The 19,729-nt window shown below is 44.2% G+C and overlaps 1 protein-coding gene across 1 annotated transcript in view; it reads left to right on the forward strand.

Annotated features, from left to right (window-relative positions):
• Positions 1-19,729, forward strand: part of LOC107594986 (voltage-dependent calcium channel subunit alpha-2/delta-3-like) — a gene marked incomplete at its 3' end in the record, with an annotated part of 93,334 nt that overhangs the window by 52,108 nt on the left and 21,497 nt on the right. The window contains exons 7-9 of the mRNA XM_016285231.1: positions 6,216-6,241; positions 6,362-6,475; positions 14,123-14,201. Of these exons, the coding sequence (XP_016140717.1) occupies positions 6,216-6,241; positions 6,362-6,475; positions 14,123-14,201 (219 nt within the window). The remainder of the gene's footprint in view (positions 1-6,215; positions 6,242-6,361; positions 6,476-14,122; positions 14,202-19,729) is intronic.

Raw genomic sequence — 19,729 nt, forward strand, 5'->3', positions numbered from 1 at the left:
GTAGGGGATGATCTGATGGATAAAGGCACAGAGTTCCAGAGTGTAGGACCAAGAACTGAAAAAACTCTGTTCCCTTTAGATTTTAAACAAGATTTTGGGACAATCAATAACTTCTGAGAAGACTACCTAAGCGTTCTGACAGGAGAATAGAAATGGAGATGATCTGAAATGTAAATTGGGGCAACACCATGAAGTGCTTTAAAAACTAAAACTAAAACCTTAAAATCAACTCTGAATTTAACAGGTAACCAGTGAAGTGAAGCTAACACAGGGGTAATATGCTCCCTCTTTTTTGTCCCTGTCAAAAAGCGAGCAGCAGCATTCTGTACCAATTGTAAACGTGATAGTGAAGACTGGTTAATTCCAGCATAAAGAGCGTTACAGTAATCCAACCTTGTTGAAATTAATGCATGAATAACAACCTCTAAATCATTAAAACTGAGAAAACTTTTCAGCTTGCGAAGCCCCTTAAGCTGCAAAAAACTGTCTCTGACTACAGAGTTAATTTGTTAGGGACTAGCCGAGGGGAGACTGCTCTCGGCGGATACATGAGCACTGAGTGCCCACTGATCACGTGGAGCTCACGTCTCCGAAATCGGCGGAGCTAATTTTCAAATAGGTGCTATCTTTATAAATAAACCGCAGATTTGAATTTTAAACAACTACATTCTCGCCTGAAATACTCTTACAACTGCGTTTCATGACACAATAACAGTAATATTTAGAAAATTATGCAGGTTCTCTAATCCGCCATTAACGCTCGCTGATTGGTGCGAAATGCATTCTGGGATACCTGGCTGCCTCTAGTTCGCACAAGTCACCTCTGGATGCATCCTTTATAAAAGGGGTGGAGCAAGAACACATCCGGGGATTTGAACTGTACTTGGCTAGATGTGAACTTTGAATTGGAACAGTACTTGGGTGACGACTGATGACATTTCACAAGTCCACAAGAACACAAGTACAGACAAGAACGCATATTGAGAAACGGCCGAAAAGTTGTTGCCATGCCGTCAAAAATAGGGGTGCACGAAAAAATCTATTCATATATGAATCGCGATTCTATCTTCTACAATTCTAATGGATTCACAAAATCAATGTTCTAAGGCAGCGGTTCTTAATACTGTTCCTCGCGTCACCCTGCTCTGCATCTCTCTCTCTCTCTCTCTCTCTCTCTCTCTCTTTCAGATCATCAGCTCAGCTCCAACAATGAACTGTTCCAATTATACACTTTATGTGTAAAGACAAACAGATATTTTTCATATAGCAATGAAAAGCGTTAAACATGGACACGCACACAGGTGCCGTTCTGTATTAAAGCTTTAATCAGGATAAAACCATATAATAAAAGCTAACATAAATAGTTGCATTTACAAATGACAGTGTATCTAAAAGTTTGAGACAACAACAAACAAAAAACATACCATTAAGAACTGTGCTTGCACAGGTTCTGCACGATCATCTTCACTAATATCCTCTGCTTCTCAATCGGGCTCAAATTGACAAGCAATATTGACGATGCCATTGTTTACAACACAACCGGAGCACATTCTGAGCTGAGGGGGGGACGTTTAGACGCACACCTAGCAGTTTAGCCAATCACAACACACTGGGCCAGCTGACCAATCTGAGCCCATTTCTGAGGGAGGGGCATTGCAAATGATACCTAATGTATCAATTAATAAGACTAAATTTGAATACTTGCACGTCTCATCTGTCTGAAAGAGAGGTTTGATGCAATCTGAAGGTCCCAGTTGATCTTTGCGGAAGTTGGTTGATGAAAAAGAACCAGTTTGAGTCAGAAAATATTGGTGAATGGAAAAGTTTGATTCCCCTGCTACTCGGAGAGGACAGTACCCATGCCTGTTGTAGAAGCATCAACATAGACAATTAATTGATATCTGGATCATGGCTTAAGCAGAGAAGTGGACGTGAAGGCTCCTTCAGTCGTTGAATGGCGTGGGTGGCCTCGGGTGACCAGGACAGAGATCTGGGCATTTTCTTTAGGAGTGATGTTAAAGGAGCTGTGATCTGACTGTAGTTCTAAATGAATCAATGGTTCAAGTTTGTAAATTGGAGAAAGTGTTGGAAAGTGTTTTTTTAATTGTAGATGGTTCTGGCCATGACTTAAGCATTATTCAACCATGGTTGAATGCTTCAACCATATCTTCATACATCTTGATACTATCGGTACTGATGACATATTCTAGAAACTGATAGAATGAACACTTTTCAGCTTTGAGATATACAGAACTGTGCAAAAGTCTTAGGCCATTGGTATTTTCACGATCAAAAATGGTTTTAAGCCAGTTATTTCTATATTTTGCTGTAGTGTGTCAGTAGAAAAGATCAGTTTACATTTCCAAACATTAATTTTGCCATGAAATGTAATCCAGTGAGATTTTTGTATGCACAAGAAGTCTGTCAACAGCCAATATGCTCCACACAGAGATCTGATCTCACCATCATTGAATCAGACTAAATCCAAAACTGTGACAACATCTCCAAGACACATGAAGAAACCTGCCTACAAACTACCTCAAAAAATATGAAAAAAAGCTGTTTTAAATGCAAAGGGTGGTCACAACAAATGTTTTTTTGATTTAGTTCAGTGGTTTATAATCCTAGTCGTGGGGACCAACCGCTCTGCACATTTTGCATGTCTCCCTTTTTTGACACACCTAATTCAGATCATCAGCTCATTAGGAGACTCCATGAACTGAACTGAATGTCTCAAGTAAGGGATACAGACTTGATGGTGGTGAGATCAGTTCTGTAAATTAAACTGATATTTATTACTGACACACTACAGCAAAATATAGAAAAAAAGTTTAAAACCATTTTTGGTGAAAATACTAATGGCCTAGGCACAGTATGGTAGATAGTGTTTTCTCAGCTTGACCAGGACGAGCTCCTTCAAGTGGCGAAGTTCTGGCTCATTCTGGGAGTACACCAAGATGTCATCGACGTAAACTATGATAAGGCACTAAAGCTACTCCCGGAACACCTCGTTCCTGAACCCTTGAAACACAGAGGGGGTGCTGACCAGATCATACAGCATCACTGTGTTCATAGTGGCCAGTAGGTGTCATGAAGGGGGTCTTCCACTTGTCCTCACTCTGGATCCAAATCAGGTTGCAAGCACTGTGCAGGTTAAGTGTGATGAATATTGTCACTCTATGTAATAGTTCCAAGGTAGCCAGAACAAAGAGAAGTGGATAATGATATTTGACTGTAATTTTGTTCAGTGACCAGTAATCAGTGCAAGGCCTCAAGCCTCCATCCTTTTTGGCCACAAAGGATGGATTAGACTGGACCAATGCAATACTTGATGGTGCCTCTACCTAGTGCTTTTCCAGGTATGGGAAATTGGATTGTATATGTGGATGTACAGACTTCTTTTCTGTGCTTGAGTTGATGGCAGCATTCCCAAGATGATGTTTCCAGTTGACCTAGAGTTGAGGAGTGTATTAACTGTAAGAGACACATCAGAGGCAGTAAAAATCAGAGTGGAAGTTAATGGTTTGACACCTAACTCACCATGGGACGAGGAAGGAGGATGGGACATGCTGACCTCACTTGTCCCTCAACATTGCATTACAGACATAAATGCTGGGCCAGCTGGCAGAGACATTCAGAAGGGATAGGAGAAAGGCATCAAATTACATGGCCTCTACTGCTGGATCTGGAGGAGCTGATGAAGTTACAGACACAGCACCATAGTGAAACCTTGATGATGGTAACCCTGGCTCATTCCATCCACTAGAAGCGTTGAGGTGAGAAATCTTTGCCTTGGCATAACCTGAATAGCTGTTCACTCACAGATATATCACCAGCTGGATGGTTCCAAATGATCTCTTCCCATTGGAGAGCTCTTCCAATTAGTAAGGAAATAATCAAAGACATCTTAGCCCTCTCAGTGTGGAATCGCTGCAGCTGCATCTCGAGGGGCAAGTGAGCAGTGGAGAAGAAAGACCTTGCAGCCCCCTCTGGAGCGAGAGTAGAGAACTGGATTGGTCATAGTGTACACCGGTGACAAAGAAGGGCCAGGAAGAGTGACTGTGGTTATAGGTGTCTGGGTAGAAACACAAGAGGTGAGGTGAGAGTATGTTGTAATACATCAACAAGTTCCTTCAATGGATAATTTGGGTTGGTTCCTGCCAGGTTAATCTTTTAGGTCTGGCCTTCTATCACAATATGGCACAGACTCAAAGATGATAACACAGAATGTGAAAAAAATGGTGGTAAGTTTATTGAAAGTGGCATGAACATAACTTAACAGGTGAGTATAACTTTATAGTGTGCAGTGACTGTGGTGACTTGAATAATGGTGCTAGGATTTGTCTTACTGGATTTTGGGAACACATTGGAGGACAGATGAGACGAAAAGAAGACCTTGAAGACCCTGAGATGATATTCAATCAATTTAGAGTTGACTTAGAAGACTTAGAGAAGACTTGGATTACTGGATGATGACTTTGGACTGACTTGGAACAGAAATTAGGAAGAGGATACCGGTAGTTTTTCCAAGGTAAGTATCCAGGTAAGAAAGCCTGTATTTTTCTAGATGAGGTCATACAACCTTTGATGGTGTGTGTGTGTGTGTGTGTGTGTGTGTGTGTGTGTGTGTGTGTGTGCTTTATAGTGCTGGTGATGAGTGCTGATGAGTGACAGGCATGTGTAGTTAGTACCCTGGTGCTTATGATGGCTGGGTAAGAAAAGGAGAGTCTGGCATGACTGTGAGGTTTCTGTCCCTCCATTAAAATTCCAGGTAACCAAAACTTTGAGGATCCAGAAAGGTACTAAAGGTGTCATAAAACAAATCCATATGAACCAAGCAGTTTAATCCAAGTCTTGTGTAAAAGATACAATCTCTTTATATTATAAACTTGTGGTTACCTAGACAATGCAGAAATATTTCAGATTTCATTAAAATATCCTAATTTGTGTTTGAAGATTAACCACAGTCTTATGAGTTTAGAACAACTTGAGTGTGAGATACAATGGCAGAATTAAATTTTTTTTGGTGAACTAACCCTTTATAACTGGAGTGAGCTGAATGATTGAGTTGTTGACAGGCTTTTGTGCTTTTAAAAAATGTGAGACAGTGCCGTGAAATAGAAAAGTCTCAATGTATTATTTTTTTCTAGTATGGTGATGTATATTTGCTATAGAAATATATTATTTCATCACATACCATACCAAAAGCATGACAATTTTTGTACATCTGTTGACTTTTTGTCATTTGTCAAGGCCAAATGTTTGCTATGAAGACATTAAATCAATTAGAGTTTTGCAGGTTTTGTGCATATCTACTAGCTTTAAGGTAATCTATATGCTAGTTAACTTTTAAACATTGACCAAAAAAATAATAAAAAAATCAGAAGCAGATTTAAATTTGCAGTTTCTCTCTATGTACTAAACAGATACAAGCAAAACCGATACTCACTCCGCTCCAACGGCTCTCAGCACCGCCCCACTCATCATAAATGTAATTGCTCAGCTCAAAAAATGTTAACATGTTACTGCGTTACACATAATACTACTACTACTACTACTAAAAATAAACAATTTGCTTGTTCAATGAAGCAATGCTTTTATCCAAAATATTAGATAATAGGTGAGCAAGAGCCAACAATATCCATAATGTACAATGTCACTATGCATAATGTACTATGCTTTATTAGAATGCAAGCTAGAAACAAGCTAGAGAAATGAAAAAGTATGTGCAGTGTGTCTTCTGATGCAGATCGGGTGGAGGTTGATGAGCAAAATGTTTGATGACCAGATAAGCTTTACCACTCTCATTTCAACAATGGCCAGGTTTTGCAGGTTTGCACTGTACAACATCAAGAAATCAGACTATTCTTTTATGTGACTCGTCCAAGTCAATACAAGGACAAGACTCAATAACCAAGACAGAAAAAACAGGGGTATATAATGGCTGACACAAATGAGCAAACAAGACACACCTGGAATCAATGATAGGGTAATCAACAGAAAAACTACAACTAGACTACAAATATACAGGAACTGAATAGACAAAATACATGACCCTAAACAAAAAACAGACCAAAACCATAACAGGCAAGTGTACATCCAATGTACACTCTTAATCATTGTGGGTATGAATGAGTGAACAAATGTAAGGATGCAATTTTATAAATGTAATTACAATTTTTAATTTAAATTCAATTAAAAATTTTTTAATTCAGACACCACTACAAAGTTAGGACACTGTGTGAAAAATTAAGTGTAAAAACAAATTAAGTGTATTGCATTAGCTATTACTGCTAATTGCCATGTTGCCATGAACTAATTTATTGTAACCTCTTATTAAGTAATATGTATGTGTGTTCAGTTTAATGAGACGGGCCGAGGCAGTGTGTGCAGTCAAGCCATCATGTTGGTGACGGATGGAGCTGTGGACACATATGACGCTGTCTTTGCCCAGTACAACTGGCCTGATAGAAAGGTAAGAAGAGTTTCTGTATTCCCAGTTTGCGCAGTCAAGTGCAGAATAATTTTACAGACTGGAATGCTTTAAATGTAGTTACAATTATTGTCTCACAGAGTTTTTATAAATTTTCTCACATAAAGAATGCCAGATTTTATCAGAGATTGCTGTTCCTGTTTTTTTACCAATCAGTGGTTAGAGATATATTAAAATAATAATATTCAGTTCAGGAGACACTCCAAATATGAGTTAATACTAATACACTCCTTCATCCATCCCTGAATAGGGAAGGGTGGGATGGAAAAAAGATGGGATGTCAAACTCTAAATAATTTTCAAAGGGTAAAAATAAATAAATAAATACATTCATAAATATATAAAATAAAACACATTTTAATTCCTTCTGAGACAACAGAGGCCTGTTGCACAAAGCTGGTTTGGGTTTTTGCCCAGGTAAGTTTGCTTTTAGTTTGAGCAAACTCTTGAGTTTTTGAGCTCATTAAGGTGGGTTGGTTTTGAACGTGTTTCATCACCATGGTAATTTACGCTACACAGCTACCCTGCTCTGGAGCAGGTTTTATTCTGGTTTCTATTCTCCAAACTGGACCAATCAGCTGTGAGCAAAGTGACATATATCTGATGCAATGAAGCCACTCCCCCATATCTTTAGCTCCAAATTAAAGCAGCTTACAGTCAAAGAATTTTAGAGACAAAATTGCTTGACCTTTGCTGCTACTTATTTATTTATTATATTTATAGTATAGCAATTATATATGTTTATAATTCAGTGTCAGGGTTCTGTCACTTCGGACTAGCTTATTCATGGTTTTGTGACAGAGCCCCCGTCACTCCCGTAATGTTGTTATTTTCATGTGAGCATACGGCTTCGAGTGTGCTTGAGCCATGCGCTCTCGTCTGCATGTCCTGTTTCATGTTGGAGTGTGGTGTTCGGATCACGGCACTCATGTCTTGTTGAGTTTCGGTTTCGTGTCGGGGTTCGGATTCTCGTGCTCTATGTTTTGTCTTGTTGTGGGAGCGGGCAGTCTCGAATTCGCTCAGGCCGTGCGCTCTTCTGTCCGCATTTATTGCGTTGTTTTGTGCGGTTCGTTTTCGGCCGCGTGCTTTACGGTTGTCTTGTGTTGTTGCACGCAGTTTATGTTTTTATCGGCTGCCTGCATTCATGTTATGTCTTGTGCTGTGTTGCACGCAGCTTGTGTTTTTCATTGGCTGTGTGCTTTCATGTTGTCATGTCTTGTGGGAACACATGGCTTATGAGTATTCTCATTAGTTGCGTGTTCGGGTCTTGCTTTGCACATGGCTGGTGATTGTGTTTTGCTGGCCATTTGCTTTTGTCTTTGTTTTCTGTGTGCCATGTGTTCTCATGTCAATTGTCTTGACCCCATCCATCTTGTTACCTGATCATTGGTTCATTTGCCCCACCTGTCCTCCCTCGTTACCTTCCTCATTTGCACCCTATTTATTCTCCTTGTGTTTGCAGTCCTGTGCCAGTTCGTCATCGTATTAACCCTGGTTGTGCCCTGCCCTGCCTTGTCCTGTCCAGCCTTTCCAAGCCTTGTTGCCTGCTTGTTTTTCCCCCATGGGGTAGTTTTTGTTGTTGTTTTTGTTTTATTTTATTAATAAATGCCCACCTTCTGCACAACTGACTCCTCGTCTGATCCCTCTACCCAAACCCTGACATTCATATAATTATTATATGAAGTGGCCGTTAATTTTAAGCTTTGCATTTAAATTAAATGATATATATATATATATATATATATATATATAAATTTCAGCCTTTTGTCAAATAGATATATTAATATTTAAGTTTATATTAATATTTAAAGCAATAATAAATACATTTTAATGTCACATAGATGGCTTAGCTGAGTGATGATACAAACAAACTGTTTAATCAGTATTACGGTCGCTTTGGGCATGACTGACAGTGCTAAAAGTTCAGTGTTGGTCTCCTTGAGAGTGGCTTGACAGACAGACAGTTCAAAGTTGGGGGCATTGGCAAAAAACTGAATGGGTTGACCGTTCACAATTAGATTCAAGAGCGGACCTAAGACAGGCAAACTGTTCAAAACCGTATGTATTAACTGAAAAATGGACTGGTAGACATTTCATACAGAAAGTTCAGATATATTACTCAAGATTGGGCAGACAGATAATTCAAAGTCTGACTGAAACTGAACAGGAAGACGGTTCATAAACAGGCTTACAGATTAGGACTGTCAAGGCAGACAGTTCAGCAGACACATTTGGGGAAACAGAACAGGCAGACAGTTCATGAATGGTCTCTAGAGCAGTGACGGGGTTAACGAGACATACATGGAGTGCATTTATCGGCAGACCAGAGTGATCAGGAACCCATGGCAGGGACTGGGGCCTAGGGAAAACTGTAACACAGGAGACAGACAGTGCCTTTACGTTCTCAAGGACTGAGGCAGGAAATACAGTGGCCTTATTAACGGTCGCTTTGGGCATGACTGACAGTGCCATTCCTGTCATCCTTTCACTGTATGTAATCCTACCTTGTTTAGTATTTATGAATTCGCCTTCATATGATCGAAACGCACGTGCCAGGCTTCGGCCTTGTCCTTTCCATTCATCAAGGTCCTCTGACTCAAAACTGGTTCTTTTCATTGACCAACTTCAGCAAAGATCAACTGGAAACTTCAGATTACATCAAACCTCTCTTTCAGACAGATGAGACATGCAAGTATCAAACAGTTAATCATGCAGATTTATGCTACAAGCTTTTGTAGAATTGTACAGTAAGAAAGTTATTTCCTTTAACCAGGAAATTAACGTTCTTAGAATTGACAAGACAGTTGACCCTGAGAGGTCAGCTAAATATCTACAGCGGATCTAAAATATTCATAATTAATTATAACTAGTTATGATTAACTATTCATATTTCCCATGAGCTGATTCGTTACAGTTCATTAGTATTCTCCTTAACCGGACATATACAAAGTTCAGCAATGGTTCCTTCGACCGCGACATGATGGGCTGAAAGTGTATTGCTGGGCGCCACCACTACGCAAGGAGCAGAAGCGAGGACTGCCGCCTCGGGAGGTTCTGAAGCATACGCCGCTACCTCTGGAGAAACTGCAGCAGACACCATCGCTTCGGGGAACACAGCAGTGAGTGCCACTATCTCAGGAGGTTCTGCAGCATCAGCCGCCACCTCTGGAGACACCATAGTGAACACCACCACCTTGGGAGGTTCAGTGGTGGTGTATGCAGCCCAAACACACCAAAAAGCAATCCCCATCATGGGAAGCGCTTCAGACAGGGGAATCAGTTCATGAAAAGGAGGACTAGAGTGAGTGGGTTTGGGGATACCAGCTGCACGTGCAGACACCAGCGATGCCCTCACAATGGATACCAGACTGGGATACCGAAGGACTGACCTTGATAATCTGGGTGCAACAGACAGGAAGTGACGTGACTCTGGATGATCAGCTGTGATGTAACTCTGGAAGATCAGCTCTGATGTGACGAGACTCTGGGAGATCAGCTGAGACGTGACGAGGCTCTGGCAGATCAGCTGAGACGTGACGAGGCTCTGGAAGATCAGCTGAGACGTGACTGGACTCATGGCGAGCAGCTGTGACTTGTCTTGACTCATGAAGATCAACCGTGACTTGACTTGACCCATGACGATCAACTGTGACTTGACTCATGAAGATCAACTGTGAATTGACTGGACTCAGGAAGATCAACTGTGACTTGACTTGACTCATGAAGATCAAATGTGACGACTGGACTCAGGAAGATCAACTGTGACTTGACTTGACTCATGACGATCATCTGTGACTTGACTCATGAAGATCAACTGTGACTTAACTGGACTCAGGACTCTGTTGTGTTCGCCATTTTGCAATTAGGCTCCATTGTCGTCGCCATTTTGTGAGCGTGCTCTAGTGCGGCCGCCATTACACGAGTGAGTGCGGGGTCACGTTCCTCTGCGATACCCACAGTCAACGCTGAACCAACAGACAACAGAGCATAATCCACAAAATCACTTAGAGAAGAACGGGGACCCTCACGGATTAATCGTGTCTTTAAAGGTTCATTGATACCCTAACAAAAAAAGTCTATGAGCACACAGTCCGGTAGATCAGAAAAAATGCAAGTTCTAAATACTCTTGTACATAATCCTCGAGTGATCGCAAGCCCTGCTCTAGAGTTAACAACAGTCTTGCAATGTCCATACCTGGCCAATGTCCACATGAAAAGCTGCTGGATCCTTGTGTGGCCGAATATTCTGCTACGGGGATCCATCTGTAAAGCTTTTATTTAATAGGCACGGTCATAAACCAGGCAAGGTTCTGACAATGGCAAAAAAAAGACAAAAAAAGACAAAAGAGTAATCCAAAACGTGCACGAGTCAGTTGACAGCGAACGTTATCCAGAGGGCTTGACAGGAGGGGGAATCCAATAACACGAGCAATAGTCCAGGCGAGGTGCAAACACCTCGAAACAGAAAGGCAAAGGGTTAATCCAAGATAAGCAGGCAAGAATCAGGTAACACGGGAAAGCAGGCAAGACAAGACTAGGACTAGGAACTAAGGACTAGAAACTAGGGCAGAAAACTGGCTCCGTAATGTGCTACCACTTGGAGAGCGATATACGCAAAGAATACTCGGCAGTGAGAGGGAGGATGTCCATGGCTTATGTAGGGTGTGTGATTGGCTGCAGCCGTGTGTGTAATCAGTGCAATGGATGATGGGAAATGTAGTCCGGGATGACATGCAACAGTTTGTGTAGTGTGAGAGTCAATCTAATGGAAAGGGTGACCTCTGGTGGCAATCGGATGGAAGTCCAGTGCGTTGTGATTGGCCGAATACCTCAAGTGTGTGACAGAAATGTTACGCCCCTTGCCATATTGTGATGCCTTGTCCGGCCGGAGCAACGAGACAAAAATATTAAAACCCCATATATAAGAGGGGTTTGTTTCATCGAGTGGGGACATAATTACGGATTATAATGACTTATAAAACCATGTCTGCATTTGTGATCAGAGAAATGACAAAAAAGTGACAAAAAATTCATATAGTTAATTCATTCATATATTCATTTGTATAATTCCCTTAGAACTCTTTTAAACTTCCCAGCTTTTCAGCCCTTTTTTCACTCAAAACGAAACTACTCTGCGTGCTGTGCGCACGTGAGACTGTTACTTAAAACTGCTTTATGCTGGACAGTATTTATTTATCGTGAGTTGTTGAAATTGCGGTAATCTAATACCGTTTTAATGATAATTAAAATATGAAACGGTAATAGTAACCGTCGGGAATTTTGTCATGATTTATCGTCAAACAGTTAATCGTTACATCCCTAGTCTTAGGGTGTATTCACACCTGTCTTGTGTGGTTTGATTGAATCAAACTCAAGTTCGTTTCACCCCTTGGTGCGGATCTTTTGGGCAGGTGTGAATACAGCAATCGTACTTATGATTCACTTGCAAAAAGGGCAGTGTGATAGCGAACCGCACCAAACAAAAAAATCAACATTGTATTTGGTCCGGACCAAACCAAGTGAACTAGCGGACTTTTCTGATGTGAATACACCCTTATTTAATATTTTCTGTTCTCGTGTCAGATATGTATGTATGTATACATACATGTATGTACCAAGAGCACCTTAAAACACAACAAATTCCTTGTGTGTCTGCGCACACTTGCCGAATAAAGCTGATTCTGATTCTATCGTTACAACCATTTAAAACTCTGGCTTAATGTGGCAGTACTATGGTGCAGTGGTGGTATGAAATCATACCAAGGTACTTTGATATGTACTTTTTTGAATTATTACCATGTTGTAGAGGTACTTGTAGATGTTTTTGTGTTTTAATAGATCCTCATGATCCAGACTGAATCAGAAACTGATTCAAACCATTTTGTTAACCTGCCTGACGTATAAGAACCAACTGATGAATTAGGTATACTAAATAAACAACAGAAAAACGACTGCAGGAATACTGTGAGGAATAAATAAATGTTCCTCAGGTCAGTATTTTGTGTGCTCTTTTGGTAGACAAGAACAGTAATGTTTTAGTGGGGCTGGTGCTGGTGGCAGGACACATGAGGCAGAGTTTAAACACGTACTGAATTATGCTTGGTAAAAAAAAAAAAGCACCCCAGTGTGAGCCAATATGGTGTTCTTTTGTGCATCTCCCCCAATCACGCTTTTATTGTTCCCCACATGTATAACACTGTTAATGCTTCCCTCGCTCAGCATGTCTAATGTCTTCCGGGCTGGTCTGAATCTCCTGAAAAGCTGTTTCACACTTATTGGACGTATTGCTAATGGTTCTTTGCAGTTTACATTAAACTACTGTAATACCTTCTTTAATCCAAAATGCCATGCAATGATAATAATTGTCTGTTGAGTGCAATGACATTGGTAAACCATTGAAAATCTTTTAAAACATTGATACCATTGATTTTCATGAGCTTTGAGTTTTGATACCCTAAAGTGGGACTGTTTGAGGCAGAGAAGGTTTAAGAACCCAAATGTCAATCATTTGGAAATTATCCATATGAATTATTAATACAAACACTCACTAGCCATCACAAGTCCCTAACTGCTGAACCAAAGGAGTCTGACCCTATCCCAAATTACACTGTAAACCCTTGCAGTGTTCCTCAGAGTCCACATTTACATGATGTAATACCATTTAGACTGTTGGATACAAGTCTGCTGTGGAGCCTAAAATGACAAATGGGAAACACAAATGGCACACTTTTCAGTCTTGTGGACTTAACAGACATGGGTGTGTGGGAGCATAGTCAGCAAGACTCTAGGTGAACATTTATTCATTTTTCCTTAGATTTGTTAGATTTAGGCACAATTTGAGTCTGATAGCTCTTGAGTATTTCACAGGTTAAAGATGCTTTAACTAAAACATGGGAACAAATTAACAAACAGTGGGAATGAAACCCCCACACATGTCAGGTGTGGAGAACATTGCTGTGGGAAGAGAATAATTTTATAACTAACACATATATTAGTTGGGTTAAGAAATACATGGCAGAAAACAAGAAATTAAAAATGGTGTACACCCTGTGTTCTCCACTATTAAGGGGCAACCGCAATACTTCTTATGTGACCTCCAGTATGTCATACAGCACCTCTCTCTTCACCTCAGTATTCCTGTATGTGTGTGTGTGTGTGTGCATGTGGTTTATCTCAATGGCAGCACATAATGAGGCACAGAGAATGTGGAAGCAGCATTCATTCAATAATATGCTAAGTGATTGCGATTGGTTCTGTTATGGATCAGATCTGGTATGTTTTTCATGTGACTGATGACTTAAGGGTCTAAGTGTATGTTAGTTATAGGCTTTATTCTTGAATGGTGTTTACCAACAGAACATATTCAAACATTTCTAATGCAATGTGCACTGTAAATTTGACTTCAGATTACATCCATTATCATCATAGTTTTTTATTATTATTATTGTATCACAAAATAACTTTAATTGTTTGGTTGGCCAAACTTTTATTGAAGCTAAACAATTAAAGCGTAAACTAATTAGATGCAGTCAGGGTGCTGTGACTTATCTGCTGTTAAGGGATTGTACATTAGCTTAATCTTGAGCGATTAAACATGATTGACAGCTAACCTAAGCTTTCCTGTCTGCAGGTGCGTGTGTTCCCTTACCTGATTGGTCGGGAGTCTGCCTTTGCTGATAACCTGAAATGGATGGCCTGCGCTAATAAAGGTTAGGCTTACTCATTCTTCCTCATGCAGCTCTGTAAACATTTCCTCAGCTGATTAACGAACAGTGAAAGAATGACCTGATCTCCACATGTGTGTGTGTAGTGAAAAACGTCTAGGCTACGTATGTAACCCTCGTTCCCTAAAGGAGGGAACGGAGACGTTACGTCAGAACAGACTGACAAATGGGGTCTCGCCCGAGAGCCCAATCACCTTTGAGTGGTAATAGAACGAGCCAATGGTACGCTGAGTACCTTGGTCTGCGGAATTTGCATCGCAAGCTCCGCCCCGCTGTGTGGGTATATAAGGAGCAGCGCGAGCAACTCGCTTTCAAGTCTTCGCTGAAGAGCCGAGCCATGTGACCCAGCTGTTCAGCGGAACAGCAATTGTGGCAAAGGGACGTAACGTCTCCATTCCCTCCTTCAGGGAACGAGGGTTACATACGTAACCTAGATGTTCCCTTTCAGTCGGTCACGTTCAACGTTACATCAGAACAGACTGACGAATGTGGTCCCTTCCAAAACGTCACAATGGCTGTCTTCCAGTAACTATCCAGTGCTATTCCAGTGCTATCACTGCGTAAGTGATAGCACCCTGTCGTGAAGCCAGCACAAGCGAAGGGCTATACCTAACACCGAACACACTGGTTAGCATATTCCAGCTGGAAGTATGCTAACAGACTGCCTGCTTGTAGGAGGTCTTACAAAGCACATATCAACCTGCGTAGCAGTGATACATATGAATCTCTGAGGTATCCAGCCCGCAGGGTGGATATGTTTCAACGTCAGAGATGGCAAGGGTGGCTTGCCAAGGGAAAGACACATGCGTGGGTGGGAACTTTGGGCACGTATCCAGGCCGGGGTCTCAAGATAATGTGAGAGATGGCCGGCCCGAATTCCAGGCACGCTTTGTCAACTGAAAATATCTGCAAGTCCCCGACCCTCTTAACCGAAGCCAAAGCCGTCAGGAGCGAAGTTTTCAATGATAAGAATTTTAGCTCCACTGAAAGCAGGGGTTTGAAAGGAGCTCTCTGTAATGCGGATAAAACAACTGCGAGATCCCAAAAGGGACCTTGTTGAGGGCAAGGCGGATTGAGCCTCATGGCCCCTCTCAGGAACCTGATCATCAGGTCATGTTTCCCAAGGGATTTACCCTCAACAGGATCGTGGCGAGCCGCAATGTAGATCTTCAGGGTGGAAGGAGACAGCCTTCGTTCCAACCCTTCCTGAAGAAAGTCAAGTCTGCTTTATTGTCAATTCTTCCACATGTACAGCACATACACACAGAGAATTGAAATTGCGTTACTCTTAGACCCTTGGTGCATACAGATAACACTAACAGTAGAACATAAATACAGATAGATACAGATTAAATATAAAATACAACTATACAAATAAGTTAAAATGTAAAAAAAAATATATAAAAAAATATATAAAGCAGCAAAAGGCACATGGCAGATAGAGTGCAAACCAGTGAAGTAAACAACAGTGCAGATATAATGATTTGTAGTGCAAAAGAGCTTATTCAGACTGATTAAAGTGACAGTGTGTGTGTATTTGGGACGGGGGAGTGGGAGAGTCCGTCAGAGTTCAGTGGTGCGGGGGGCAAAAGAGGGGAGCGGGGGCAAGGTCGGGAAGGAGTTCAGCTTCCTGACAGCCTGATGGATGAAGCTGTCCTTTAGTCTGCTGGTCCTGGCCTGGAGACACCGCAGTCTCCTCCCTGATGGCAGCAGACTAAAGTTGCTGTGTGTCGGGTGGGTGGGATCACCTGCAAAGGAAAACACTGACCCGATCGGGCATTTCCAGGGGTCTTCTCGATGTGAAGAACACCAAGTGACAAAGAGGTTCCACTTCAGAGCATAGGCATGTCTGGTAGACGAGGCCCTAGCCGAAGTGATGGTAGCTACCACCTGAGGTGACAAGGTACCTAAACATTTTGTGACCCGTCCAGAACCCACACATCTAGGTTCCAAAGATCGGGACGTGGGTGCCAGAGGGTGCCCTCAGAAGAAGGTACTTCCTCAGAGGGATTGGCCAGGGAGGGGCTGTCGTGAGGAGTACAAGTTTGGAGAACCAGGTCCGGCTGGGCCAATAAGGTGCAACCATGAGGACCTGCTCATCGTCCTCCCTGATTTTTCACAACATCTGTGCAAGAAGGCTCACTGGGGGAAACACATACTTGCACAAGCCCTGCGGCCAGCTGTGTCCCAGAGCGTCCGTGCTAATGGTGCCCTTGGTCAGGGAGTAAAACAACTGGCAGTGGGAATTGTCTGGAGAGGCAAACGGGTCTACCTGAGCGTCTCCAAAGCATTTCCAAATCAGCTGAACCAACTGGGGATGGATTCTCCATTCCCCGGGGCAAGACTGCTGTCGTGAGAGCTTGTCGGCTGCACGATTGAGCCTGCCCGGGATGTGAATGGCACGAAGCGACCTCAGATGCTTCTGACTCCACAAGAGGAGATGGCAAGCGAGTTGCGACATGCGACGGGAGCGTAGACCACCCTGACGGTTGATGTACTCTACTGTCGCAGTGTTGTCCGTATGGACCAGAACGTGCTTGTCCTTCACCAGGGCCTTGAAGCGGTGCAGAGCAAGCCGTACTGCTAGCAACTCGAGGCGATTGACATGCCACTGAAGTCGGGGTCCCGTCCAGGAGCCTTACGCAGCATGTCCGTTGCACATGGCACCCCAGCCCGTGGCAGAGGCATCTGTTGACACAACAACACGCCTGGACACTGGTTCTAGGGGAGCACCAGCCTGTAGAAATTAGAGGTCCAACCACGGGGTGAAGGTTCGGCGGCAGGCCGGAGTGATGATCACTCGTAGCGTGCCCTGTTGCCATGCCCATCTCGGGACTCGACCATGAAGCCAGTGCTGAAGCGGTCTCATATGAAGCAACCCGAGGGTATGACCGCCGCTGCAGATGCCATATGCCCCAGGAGCCTCTGAAATAGTTTCATTGGAACCGCTCTCTTGCCTTTGAATTGACCGAGTCTATTTCCATACCGAGAAAAGAGATCCTCTGCACAGGGGAGAGTTTGCTCTTTTCCCAGTTGACCCAAAGACCCAGATGGGCGAGGTGTCTGAGCACCAGATCTATGTGCTCGCACAACTGTACTCGAGAGTGAGCTAGAATCAGCCAGTCATCGAGGTAGTTGAGGATACGGACACCTTGCTCCCTGAGAGGAGCCAGAGCTCCCTCCGCGACATTCGTAAAGACGCGGGGTGACAGGACCAATCCGAATGGGATAACTTTGTACTGATATGCATGCCCCTCGAAAGCAAACCGAAGAAACGGTCTGTGTTGAGGAAGAATGGAGACATGAAACTACGCATCCTTCAGGTCGATCGCTACAAACCAATCCATGGGATGAATGCATTCGAAAATGCGTTTGGGCGTTAACATCTTGAATGGAAGTCTGTGAAGAGCTCGGTTCAAGGCACGCAAGTCTAGGATTGGCCATAACCCACCTGTTTTCTTGGGTACTATGAAGTAGGAGCTGTAGAAGCCGGACTTAATGTCGGCTGGAGGGACCGGCTATATCGCGCCCTTTGCCAGCAGGGTCATGACCTCCGTGCGCATGATAGGAGCATCCTTGCCCACCATCGTAGCGCGAATACCCCAAAACCTGGGGGGACGCCGAGCAAATTGAATCGCGTAGCCAAGCCTGATCGTTCGGATGAGCCAGTGGGACAAACTGGAGAGCTGTAGCCAGGCTCCCAGAAACCGAACCAGCGGGGTCAAGGGAACTACAGGCATACCCACAGTGGGGCAGCGAGGCGGAACAGATTAGCGTCCCTTACCAAGGGCGGAGTGCGAGCACTCATCTGATTCTGAGACATGGCAAAGGGGGCGTGAGAAGGCAATGCGTTCTCGAGCCGGCTCTGCCTGGAAACTGGCAAAGGAAGAGGGGACGAGAGCGGCAAGGAATCACGGTCCTACTTCTACTGTCATCCGCGGCCTCTTGGGACCCGGAGGTAGAGGAAACGGCTCTTTTAATGAAGGTTTGGTTACCACTGGCCGTGGGTAACCAAAAACAAAGGATTCTCCCCCGGCCCTCCTCCAGGGGAAGGAGTGGTCCTGCTACCATCTCCTGAAGAGCTGACTTCCCCATCTCAGGAATGCCACTTGGCCGGACGCTTGGCAGGTTTAGGTGCAGAGACGGGCTGCGCCACCCTTCTGCGGCCATCTCCTCACTGCGGCCAGGGTGGAGGCTGCTGTTGTGGCCGAGCGGGAGTGGAGGAGACCGCAGGGGGTCGAGCAGGCTGAGGTGGCTTAGCCAGCAGCAGTGTGGAAACAGCAGTGGGCCGCCGGGGCAGAATGTGTTTTATGGCCTCAGACTGCTTCTGTGCGGCAGAGAATTGCTGGGAAAAACTCTCAACCGCGTCGCCAAAGAGGCCAGCCTGAGAGAATGGGGAGTTGAGGAACTGAGTCCAATCAGACTCCCTCATGTCTGCCAGGTTCAGCCATAGGTGGCGCTCCTGGACCACCAAAGTGGACATCACCTGACCCAAGCAGCGTTCAGTGACCTTCGTCACCCGGAGGGTGAGGTCGGTAGCAGTGCGCGCCTCCTGCAAGACTTCCGGGTCAGCACTGGCCTCGTGCAGCTCTTTGAGCACCTTGGCCTTGTAGACCTGGAGGGTCTCTGTAAGCCTTGGCCACAAGCGTGGATGAGAACTTACAGGCTTTGGACGGGAGCTTGGGACCACCACTCCAGGTGGAGGCGCTCTGAGGACACAATTCCATCACAACCGAGTGCTCCACTGGGGGTATACCCTTTGGCCGCCCCGCCGTCGAGGGCAGTGAAGGCGGAGGTTGCACCAGAACGGTTTCGGGCAGTTAAAGGTGCCTTCCACGAACTGGTAACTTCCTGATGCACCTCCGGGAAAAAATTAACCGGAGGGGGGCGCTGGCGATCAGCGCGTGCAGCCCCCAGGAACCAATTGTCCAGCCTCGAGCATTCGGGACAGGGTGGAGGATTCCACCAAAGAGGCCAGCCTGAGAGAATGGGGAGTTGAGGAACTGAGTCCAATCAGACTCCCTCATGTCTGCCAGGTTCAGCCATAGGTGGCGCTCCTGGACCACCAAAGTGGACATCACCTGACCCAAGCAGCGTTCAGTGACCTTCGTCACCCGGAGGGTGAGGTCGGTAGCAGTGCGCGCCTCCTGCAAGACTTCCGGGTCAGCACTGGCCTCGTGCAGCTCTTTGAGCACCTTGGCCTTGTAGACCTGGAGGGTCTCTGTAAGCCTTGGCCACAAGCGTGGATGAGAACTTACAGGCTTTTCCAGGTGGAGGCGCTCTGAGGACACAATTCCATCACAACCGAGTGCTCCACTGGGGGTATACCCTTTGGCCGCCCCGCCGTCGAGGGCAGTGAAGGCGGAGGTTGCACCAGAACGGTTTCGGGCAGTTAAAGGTGCCTTCCACGAACTGGTAACTTCCTGATGCACCTCCGGGAAAAAATTAACCGGAGGGGGGCGCTGGCGATCAGCGCGTGCAGCCCCCAGGAACCAATTGTCCAGCCTCGAGCA

Source organism: Sinocyclocheilus grahami, unplaced genomic scaffold (assembly GCF_001515645.1).
Source record: "Sinocyclocheilus grahami isolate Dianchi unplaced genomic scaffold, SAMN03320097.WGS_v1.1 scaffold194.1, whole genome shotgun sequence".
NCBI lineage: Eukaryota > Metazoa > Chordata > Actinopteri > Cypriniformes > Cyprinidae > Sinocyclocheilus > Sinocyclocheilus grahami.